This window comes from Microtus oregoni, unplaced genomic scaffold (genome assembly GCF_018167655.1).
Source record: "Microtus oregoni isolate MIOR12 unplaced genomic scaffold, Mior012 000015F_ref0000493, whole genome shotgun sequence".
NCBI lineage: Eukaryota > Metazoa > Chordata > Mammalia > Rodentia > Cricetidae > Microtus > Microtus oregoni.
This window is the reverse complement of record NW_024543074.1, coordinates 47,836,742-47,847,981: the sequence shown is the minus strand read 5'-3', so window position 1 is coordinate 47,847,981 and position 11,240 is coordinate 47,836,742. Positions and strand designations below refer to the sequence as shown.

General features: G+C 38.4%; 1 protein-coding gene across 2 annotated transcripts in view; it reads right to left on the bottom strand.

Annotated features, from left to right (window-relative positions):
• Positions 1 to 1,227: 1,227 nt before the first annotated feature.
• Canx (calnexin) overlaps positions 1,228 to 11,240 on the bottom strand; it is a 35,109-nt gene continuing 25,096 nt past the window's right edge. For both annotated transcript variants that reach the window (XM_041664354.1, XM_041664355.1), the window contains 8 exons: positions 10,588 to 10,777; positions 8,999 to 9,112; positions 8,166 to 8,322; positions 6,432 to 6,647; positions 5,751 to 5,870; positions 4,486 to 4,606; positions 4,279 to 4,358; positions 1,228 to 3,416 (listed from right to left, as the gene is read on the bottom strand). In XM_041664354.1, the coding sequence (XP_041520288.1) occupies positions 3,363 to 3,416; positions 4,279 to 4,358; positions 4,486 to 4,606; positions 5,751 to 5,870; positions 6,432 to 6,647; positions 8,166 to 8,322; positions 8,999 to 9,112; positions 10,588 to 10,777 (1,052 nt within the window). In that variant the 3' untranslated portion in view covers positions 1,228 to 3,362. The remainder of the gene's footprint in view (positions 3,417 to 4,278; positions 4,359 to 4,485; positions 4,607 to 5,750; positions 5,871 to 6,431; positions 6,648 to 8,165; positions 8,323 to 8,998; positions 9,113 to 10,587; positions 10,778 to 11,240) is intronic.

Here is an 11,240-nt window from a genome sequence, read left to right as displayed (position 1 = left end):
TTCGAGACAAGCCTGGTCTACAGAGCTAGTTCCAGGACAGGCTCCAAAGACATAGTGAAACCTTGTCTCGAAAGAACCAAAAAAAAAAAAAAAAAAAAAGAATAGAATAAAAAAAAGCTAACAGCCAAATGTAGTAGAAAAACAGGGATTTTAAGTTTTTTGGTAAAGGAAGTGAGCTACAAAGGTAAATGGTGTCTTACTTCTTACCAGTACCTAAATATTCCAATAACAATCAATCAAGTTAAACGAGCAATCTTTTAACTTTTTGTGTGCAGTGCTGAAGGGTTGAATCCAGGGCCTCAAGCATTACCACTTACTACACACCCAGCCATGAAACTTTTTGAGACGTGTCAAGTACCCCAGATTAGCCTTAAAAGAATTGTCTAGCTGAGGCTGACCTTACTTATTCTGCTTCTGCATTCTGAGGGAAGGGATTACAGGGTGCACTATTATGACCAGCTAGAAATACAAAGTTGTCTTCAAAACTCTAACTAGAAGCACTACATACACTGTGTAGAATGTATCAATTCAGGAAGCAATCTAAAACCTTAAACACAAAATATCTTCAGTATGACTTTCAATAATCTCAAATATGGAGCCAAAGCAAAGACTATTCCCCCACCCTTTTTGGTTTTTCAAGACAGGATTTCTCTGTGTAACAGACCTAGCTGTCCTGGTGTAGAGCAGGCTGGCCTTGAACTCATAGAGATCTGCCTGCCTCTCGTCTCCCCAACACTGGGACTAAAGGTGTATGCCAAACTGGCACAAAGATTTTTTTTATAAAAACATTCAAATAGTTTCCATACATCTTAAAAATTATTATCTTAGAAGGAGAGGGTGTAGTTTAATGGTAACACAGCAGATCAAATCCCAGCCAGCACTGAAAGAAAAAAGTTAAAAAAAAAAAGGCTCCCTGTTTAAGCTGTTGTCCATTTTACACAATGAAATGACTAAACCATTACTGGACAGAGGAAGTTAAATACAAGACTGAACCAAACTCTTCTATAGTAGCCAACAAAAAGATCAAACCATTATTCAAACAGTAAAACACATCTAAGGTTATCAGAAAGTCCAGTCAAAAGCAGACTTAACACAGGTCTTTAATGCAACACCATGTAGTAACACAACAATCTGAAAGTGAAGAGTACTTTGTGGACAAGAAACGGAAGACCACAGCTTAAGGAGTGGGCATTTCACAACACACAACAAGGAATTCAGCACAGAATATCAGAACGTAAGAGTTTATTATTATTATTTTTATTCAGTGCCAGAGAAGAAAACCTATGGCGCTTTGCGCATGCTTGACAGTTCTACCTACTGAGCTATAACACCAGTCCAGTAAGTTTTTTTGTAAGATGACTGCTGGTCATTCATTAATGTGTCAGACATTTAAGGAGGAAGAGGGTCCCAGAAAGGCAATGACACCACCAATGATATAAAAATATCTGTCATTTTACAGCCTGGGTGAAATAAAGTAGGCATGAAACATGTCAATGCGGAATGACTGAGCAGATAAAACAGATTTCTAAAAAGCCATCATCGCCATGTTTGCTTCAAAGAGAAACCTGCAGACATGTGTTCATTTCTTGCTAGTAACTGTTTATTTCACTCTATACAATTTGGTAACATCTGCTACATAGCTATGGTACCATGACCACAAACAACAGATGGGGATAAAGCACTGAACAGCAAGAAAAATGCATTCTACCCTCAAAAGAAATGAAATCAACCAGTGTTTAAAAAGACAACAAATAACACAGCCTTCATCCATTACAAATATATTTTCTTTCCCAGTATCTCCCCAATATAAACACTGTGGAGTGTTTATATATATATATTCAGTGCAAGGAACAGTATCATCGGTACAATTGGAACGCCTCTAGAGAAAGAATAAACTTGAAACATCTGTTTCTGAATACATTTCAGTGTGGTATAATGATATTAAGAGCGGGAGAGGCTCTTCTAGCACCCATCTGCATTCCACATGAAAAACAATTCTAAATTCACTTTAAAAAATTCTTCAAGCCACAATAAAAAAAATTTTGAACAGGACTGCTTTATTGTGTGAATTTTAAGACACAACTGTTACATGAACTGCAAATGAAGATTTTAAATATCCTACAAAAGTCAAATAACTCATGCTATGTGTCAATTCTCCCATAAACACTTTTAGCCTATGTTCAATTACAGTTAATTCTGAATTGGCCCACCTCTGGATTAGACTTTCTAAAGTCTACACAGAGTAAAAGAAATAGACACTAATGAAGTCTGTAATCTATCCTGTAGTTGGACCCTGGAAAGGTATGGGCCTGCTTAAAATAAGAAACAGATAAGTAAAGCTAACACTATGCAGAGCTTATAATTTTCAGCAACGGACTGCAAGCTGCACTGTGAAGAAAATGCATAGCAGAGAAAGCTGGGGACTGAGAAGACCCATGAGTAAAACAGTGTCAACACAGTGGAACAAGTGATGAAATTGTCTACTGAGGCACAACCAGCATTCCTTAAAAAGCCTTGAGTTCCAGAGGTCACGCGCTGTCTGGCCTCCTGTGTGGGAAGTGCAGTGTGAACTGCTGCATTAAGCCAGCTCCTCTCCTCTGCAAAGCTGTCTGTGAATGGAGCAGTCCCAAGGACAACACAACACTGCACTTTATGATCTGACCAAACACCAAGTGAAAAATCTCCTTTTAGTTCTTTTTGGGTCTATTCAATACAACTGAAAGGGAACTTTAATATAAATTTGTGCTTCCATCCAATTCTTCTCTTATATCCTTAGGAGGAATTAAGCAATGGAAGCACACAAAACAAGGTTATAATCACAAATGACTGCATTTGAACGTGATTACAATTTTAGGGACAGAGAGACACATGAATGTTTTAATACCAAACTTAAAAAAAAATTGTTATAAAAACTGCAATTCATTCCCCCTAGCATTCCTAATGTTGGTGTTATTTCTGCATGAACAGATTAATATATTAAATTAAGCCAAGATTTTAAACTGGCAAAAATTCTATCAAAAAAAAAAAAACCCAGAAAAAAGAAAACAAAGGAACAAAGGGGGTGGGGGAGAAACCCAAAGATTTTAAAAACATCAAAACAAACACAAGTTAGTTGCTTCATGTTACATTTCACAACCATTATTATGTTAAATGTTCTTTTCTACAGAAATAGGGTCCTTTACAACTGCAATTATTTACTGCTAGATGTTTAAAATTACAGACTAATATCCACTGGAACCTGTAGATGGTGGCGTCTTGAGGTTTTCTGAGTTCCCACCTAAGGTATACCAGGCCCTCTCCTAGGACCATACTTGCAGGGGGAAGGGAGGGAGGAAATCACAGATCAAGTTCTTAAGATTGTTTCACTCTCTTCGTGGCTTTCTGTTTCTTGGTGATCTGTTCAAAATTTCATCCTCCTATTTAGATGAAAAGAAGAGAAGTTCACCATATAATTAGCATATTAAAAAAACCCAAACTTCTTGCCAAATTTCCATAACCATTTAACTCATAATTGGGGGAAAAACAGTATATTGTTTTAAAAGTATATTGTTTTTGGTAGTGGGATTACAGGCATCCAATTTTATTCTTTTTTCCAAAAGCATGTACTTTCCTCAAACCTATCAACATTTTCTTTCATTTGGGAGGGGCATTATTTATTTTTATTTTATGAGTATTTGCCTGGATGTGTATCCACATTGCATACCTGGTACCCTTGGAGCCAGAAGAGGGCACTAGATTCCCTTGGGAGTAGAGTTACACAGACAGTTGTAAGCCATCATGTGAGTGCCAACAACTGAACCCAGGTGCTCTCAAGAGCACCTACAGTGCCACATAAAATAAGTAGGGTGGAACATGCACCTATAATACCAGGCATGAAGGCAGAAAGGTCAGAAGTTCAGTATTATCCTTGACTACGGAGTTCAATGTCAGCATGGGCTATATGAAACCCTATCTCAAAAAGTTTAAAATGTAGTGGTATGCAAGAAATACCTTTGAGGAGACACTGAGGAGACATAAATGTCACAGGACTGTTAAACTCAATACTCCCCTCTCAGAAAGCATATTTTTCTTTCCCAACTTCTACATATCACAAACAAATAAATAAATAAAATGAAGTTTCCACACAGAAAAATACCTTTTGAGATCAAATAAAATCCACTGGCATCTTCAAGCACTTGCACTCACACACACACACACCCCACACTAATTTTTAAAAAATCCATTTAATAAATACACTCTCAGCTTAGATGGCTGGAGTAATGTATTAGCCCCCTTTACCTCTGCTGTAGGTTTTCTATCTTCCTCATCTTGACTGCCACTGCCACCATCTTCTTCAGCATCACTTTTCTGTTTCTCTTCTAAGACAGAAAATAAAACAATTGAACAAACCTTCCATCTGGCTTTGACAATAATGAGCATAAAAACAATCTTTCCTGTAACATGTTGTTAGTCAGGATTTAGGATAGAGTTCTCAGCACCACTCACCAAGTTTCTCTTCTTCTTCCTCTTCATCCCCCTTGTTCTTCTCTTCTTCCTTCCCTTCTTCCTCCTTCACATCTGGCTGGGGCGCATCCGTCTTCTTGTACTCCATAGCACTGGACTGTTTCTGAAATGTTACCAAGTGCAAGAACAATGTTTATGCCATCACAAGCGTATTACCCCTCAACTCCTAAATGCTGTGGGTAAAATGTGTCCAAGGCTGTGGACAAGGTAGATATGCAGAAATGTGAAAGATAAAATTCTAATTCACTTCTTTTATGGGAGGAAAAATGAGGGAAGCAGAGCGAGAGCGGTACCAAAATAAAATAAACAATAAGAATAAAGGTTCAGGCAGGAAGTCCAGGCCTAGCTTGTCAAGCTGACTCAGACACAGATACTCCCAAGAGTGGTGAAGGTAAGGTTGGAAAGAGACCTTTGAATCTGACAGAGTGCCATATATGCAGGTCCAATTCTAAGTTACAAGACAGTGTGTAACAAGGTCTGAATAAGAAAAATACTGAAGCTTTAAAATCTGCATGTACAGTTTAAAGAAGTATTGCTTTGAGAGAGTGAAAGCACGGAGGGAGAGATGCATGAATAACCACAGGTCAAATAACAAAAGATAAGAATAAAATAACATCAGGAGAAAAACTGACTTGTGCCCAAATGGCTGATCTCATATCTAAGTTGTTCCTTTTTTCTCTAAAAGGAACATTAAGAACAGTAGAACAGAGTGACAAACCCTGTCATCTGAGCACATGCACACTGAGAAATGGTAGCTATGGTTTTACAAGTCAATACAACCATGTCTACTTGCTAGAGAGGAGAGCCAAGCAAGGAGGGCTAGGTACCAGCCCTGCCCAGTGTCCCTATATTCTATCCCCAGGTTTGCCGATATGTCCTGATTGTGCAGAATAAAATGCTCACTCCATTAGTAGGGTGCTATTTTGAGTTGAATGCTGTTGTTTGTCACACTCAAGGGTTTTAAATAATTTTAAATAAAGGTTTTACTTTTTTACTCTTATTTGAGGTGGTCAGAGGACCTGTGCTAGAGCAGCCTCCTTTGAAGTCTGGCAGAGATAGAAGTGTCACCTCCCGTGGCTCAAACCCAAAAGTAAACTTGTTTAAAAAAAAAAAAAGGTCAATGCAAAATAATAATCAAGTACTTATCAAACAGCTACTAAAGAAAATCTCAGTTAATACAATGTTAGTTATTTTTCATTAACATCAAAAGAGCTCGTTCTAAAAGTAGCTCTAAGGAGGCATCCTACCTTTCCAGAACAGCAGAAGAGGATCACAAGGAACACTGGCAAAGCTACAGTCAGAATGTAGACAACCCAGAGCCATGGACGTTCTTCAGCTGCCTCCAGCATCTGTCCCACTACACCTGGCTGAAAAACAAAACATAATTCAGAAAACTGGCTTTTGATACCAAATACAGGCCAGACTGATTGTTCCATGTTTACTCAAGGCATGGTGTACAACTTAAGTTGTTTCCTTTTCAAAGTCAAACTAAGATACACATAAGGAAAATAGAAAAAAAGCCCCCATTTTCCTGTCTTGCCATCATGAGGTTTCACCTTCATAGACACAGCAAAAGGTGGCTTCTAATAAGCGCAAAAAGGTCCCTTACTCAGGAAACAGAGATGAAGAATGTAATGTCTTCATACCAACTCTCTGGCCCTTCAAATCCTTGAAATACTTGAAAATTCCATACAAGGGGTAAACAAAGATTCAGCAATGTTAATGCATTAAAGCATACTTAAATGGTAAACACGCACGCACACACACTGCACACACACGCAGGACTCTAAAGCCAGAATATGAGACTAATAGAATCAGGTTTAAATACTAAAAAAACAAAACAAACAAACAAAAAACTCTTCTTTTCACCAAGCGATCAGTTCCTCCCAGAAGCAGATACAAATGCACAGTAATAAACACTCACTGACCTCAGAAGCCCCATCAGCAGCTTTCTTCAGGCCCCACCCATCATTGGCCCAATCGTCAACTACTCTGCGGTCACCACTAATAATAAAGTTGTCAAAAAAAATGTCGGAAGTCATGGACCAGAGCTCCAAGCCAATAGCACTGAAAGGAGTCATCTTAAAAGGTTCCAGGTCTTCAAAGAAATCTGGATTTGGTATTTTCCTTGGTTTCCAGACTCCCTAGTTTTGGGGTTTTTTTTGGGGGATTGGGGGGAGAAAAAAGAAGTTTCAAAACATCATTTCAGATAAAAATAAAAAAGAAAATCTGTAAGACTCATTTCGCATGTTCAATGGAGAGAGATAACCATTAACTTTATCAAATTTAAACAGATAGCAGAACAATAAATGCTAATGATGTTTTTATACTCTGATTTCTGGATTCCACTTAATTCAATTTCCAACCTCCAGATCTTGTTCTGAACCAACCCATGGTGGCTCTGTGCAGCCCACTCCACCCTATCAAATGTTGGTGGAGCGTAGTCAGTAAAGCCGTTTCTCAGAGGTGATTTAAATAAAACTTATAGACTTCAATTGTAATTTACCTCTAAATAATAACTAAACAAGTACCGACTACAAATATCCTGACACATATGTAACAATAGTTTTAGCTGTGATGACTCTCAGTGATGGCTAGGGATGAGGTTCAGAGGTACAGAGCTTGCCTAGCATGCATGAGACGCCGGATTCACTCTCAATACTAATCCTCAACAAAAACAACCCACTAGGTGGCTGTCTACAGAATAATTGTTAAATATCAACTTGGTTTGGTTTTGTTAAATAAGGTTTCACAAAGCCCAGGACAGCCTCAAACTACTCCTAATTCTCTTAATTATACCTGAAGTTGACCATCAACTCCTGGTCCTCATACCAATAACCAAGTGTTAGAATTATAGGAATGTATTGACATATCCAAACATCTAAGTGGCAAGCCGAAGTACAATTTTTATTTCATCTTGGTTATCTAAATGTACAACTAAAACCATTTTACAATAGAAAAGCACACACAGTATATGTATACAGATGTAGCTAGCTATACCTTACATCTTAAAGTCTAAGTGGAAATGAATGATTATAGTTTTCTTTGCTTGGAAACTGAAGCCAAATAAAGATCTGAATAGATACATTCCCAGAATACAACTGGGGCTTCACAACTGCACTATACATATTCCAATCACTTCACGTGCACCTGTCTTTTGGCAGGTGAGGAAAACCAATGAGACCAAGCAATGGGCTGACTTTACAGAGTAAGATCCAACACCCATTACAATTCTCTTATAGCCAATCTAACATCTGGATCCTGTGGCTCAAACAACCCTAACACTTGACAATAGGGCATGTAAGTTCTTTTACCCCACACTTATTCATTTATTTATTTACTTATGTTTACAGTTTTTCGAGGCAAGGTTTCTGCTTCTGCCTTCCCAAATACTGGGATTAAAGGTATTAAAGGCATGCACCACCTCTGCTAGGCTTCTACTTTCATTTTTAAACAAAGGTTACATAGCAATTGTGAACATTTTTCGCTACTGTTTTAGGTTTTATGTTTAGCCTATTATCCAACTGTCTCTTATATTTACTTTCTCTTCTTGATTCAGCATCTTGAATACAGTCATCAAACCTGCTACCTTCACTACTGCTCAAGCTTCTACCCAGACAGAAACAAATAATAAAACAACTAAATCATCAAGAGGCACAAACCTGGTAGTTAGGATTGTCAATCATGGGAGGTTTCCATTTACCCTTATAATTGGGGTTGTCAATCATAGGTCGTTTCCAGACACCACACCCAGGGGCTGACTCACATTTCGGGTTGGCAATCTGAGGAGCCTCCCACTCTCCATCCATATCCTCATCCCTGTGGAGGTACAAACAAGTTACAAATGAAGAGCCAGCCCTATGCTCTTAAGATCCTGCTGCAGCTGTCATTTCTCATTTCCAGTAGCAATAATCTTTCATAAAAGATCAATTTTGTTTTTACACAATGAAATTTAGCATAAAGTTTGTAGGCCTCTAATAAACTTTGTTATTTGGCTGTGCTTATTGCCTTTTGGGGGTGGGGTGGGGAGGATTTTTCTGTGTAGTCCCGGCTGTTGAGGAATTCTCTGTAGATCAGGCTGGCCTTGAACTCAAAAGCTCTGCCTCACTAGTCTCAAAAAAAAAAAAAAAAAAAAAAAAAAAAGCTCTGCTTGCCTCTGAGTGCTGAGATTACAGTGTGCACCAACACGTCTGGGTTCTTTTCTTTTCCCTTGCTTCCTTTTGTGTGTGTATGTGCATGCATGTGCACACATGCATTTATTATTTTATTTATTTACTCGTGTTTTTCCAAGACAGAGGTTTCTATGTATAACAGACAACTCTGGCTGTCCTGGAACTGACTTTATAGGCCAAGCTGACCTCAAATCTCATAGATATCTGTCTGCCTCTGCCTCCCCAGTGCTGTGATCAAAAGTTTGCAACATCACATCCATAGCTATTGCTTTTAATTTAAAACAAAACAACAGGTAATTCTAAAAGCAAACTCAAATGCTCACCAATCCTCTGGTTTTTCCGCGTCGGGGTCTGCGATATAGTCAGACTCATCATCTAGCCAGCCTTCAGGCTTTATGGCCTCTTCATCTGGAATTTTAGCAGGGGCATCTTCATCCCTTAAATAAAACAGAAAACACCAGCTATGACAACACTGGCCAGAGAAGCAAAGCAGTCAATGTTGTCTCTTAGAAAACTGAACTAATTTAACCTAGAAAATATTTGTAAATCATGTATCTGAACCTACTGAAACTCACTGAAAACAGCAGCCAAGGATCATGTACACATTTCTTTACTGGAACTATAGGAATAATCAAGAGTCAGAGGAAAAGATGTGCAACATACAAATAAACACAAATTTAAAATTAGCTGGGTGTGGTTGCGCACACCTATAATTCAAGCACTTGGGAGGCAGAAAGATCCCTCTTAGTTTGAGGCCACCCTGGTCTATATAGGTTCCAGGTCAGCTTGGGTTATATGATAAGATTCTGTCTCAAAAATAAATTTCAAGAAATATTTTTATTAAACAAACAAATAAACCCACAATACTGAAAAAAAACAAAAACAAACAAAAACATGAGAGCTGCAGAGATGGCTCACTGGTTAAGAACACTGGCTGTTTTTCCAGAGGACCCGGGTTCAATTCCCGGCACCCACAAAGCAGCTCAAAACTGTCTGTATCTTCAATTGTATCTTCAATTCTAGGGAACCTGACACCTTCAAATAGGCAAAACATCAATGTACATAAAAAGAAAATATCAATTAAAAAATTCAGAATATTAGCTTTAAATGTGGATGTAGTGGATTATCACCCAGTAACACAGCACATTTAGTAAGTATGTGAAGACCCTGGGTTCAATCCCTAGCACAAGAACTCAATAAAAACCAGTAGGAAAGAAGCACTGAAATGGCTGGATCAAGACACTGCCACAAGCCAACTCTGTCAGTGCAAAGAAACCACAACAGTTTTAGCATCCTGTAGTTTATAAAATGGTGAGAGATAATTTATATTATCACTACTGGGTTCTTTCCCGCCACAGTAATTGGTACTCTTCTCCCCTATAATATTGCATAAATTCCCCATTCTCTTCTTGCAATGGACACAAGGTCTTAATTTGTAGCTCAAACTAGCTTCTGTTAGGATCCAGGCATTATACTGGCCCGCCTTCTGTTTGCAGGATGTGTCCACTGGCATTCAGGCAAATACCTAACCCAGGGGCCCTACAGATGTCATGCATTGCATGGCCACGCCATGTGGCTGCATAGGGATCTGTATGCATGCAAAAAGGGTCCCTTACAAGCAATTTCCACCTGCTCCTCACTCTTACCATTCCTAGTTGACTGTCACACCCCCTTCACCTCCCTCAATAAACTCCTACATGGGTTTATTGTATATTGTGTTTCGTTCTCACTCTGCCACTGCTTGACAACTACAGCTTCACCTTACAATATTTCTTTTGCCTTAGCCTTCTGAATACTCAGATTACAAATTATTTAAACAATCAGATTTCATTCAACCAACATTTAGATGTTCAAGCTATGTGGAATACACATAATATTTGCTAATACTCAATGATGGAACGTCAAGATTTACCAGTCATCTGGCTTGACAGCATCTGGATCTGGTATTTTGGCCCTTTCATCCCAGTCTGCAGGCTTCCGGTCTTCTGGGTCCTCAATTTCACGTGAAGGGTTTACAGCAGGAGTCATGTCATTTAGCAGATTTCCACTGTTCACAACAGACTGGTCAACTAATATTTCAAAACTATTGTCTGGGTTCAAGACTGAAAAGAAGTTTAAATGCAATTAAAAATATTGACTTAACCACTCATCCCAACATTTCCATCAATCCAACACAACAGATCATGTTATCTAGAGAAAGAACCAGGGAGTAGTCATGGACAAAGAGCTCAGGGTACTGGGGTCAGAGTGTCAGTCAACAAAGCCTAGTTCTTAAGAGCCTGGAGGCTTCAATGCCATTTTCTTGGGGTCCTAGAAATTACAAATGATAATTTAATAAGGTATTTTTTTCCCTCCAATCTGGAGGATCAACCCTACGGTCTTGTACACACTAGACAAGCATTCTTACCCTGGAGCTATCAAATAGTTGCTAAACTATTTAATAATAATAGTATTTATCAATTTAATAATAGTAATTATTATTATTTAACTATTAAAATAGTTAAAGGAGCTGGATTAATAGTTCAGTGGTTAAGAGAGCTCTTACTGCTCTACCAGTGGACCAGC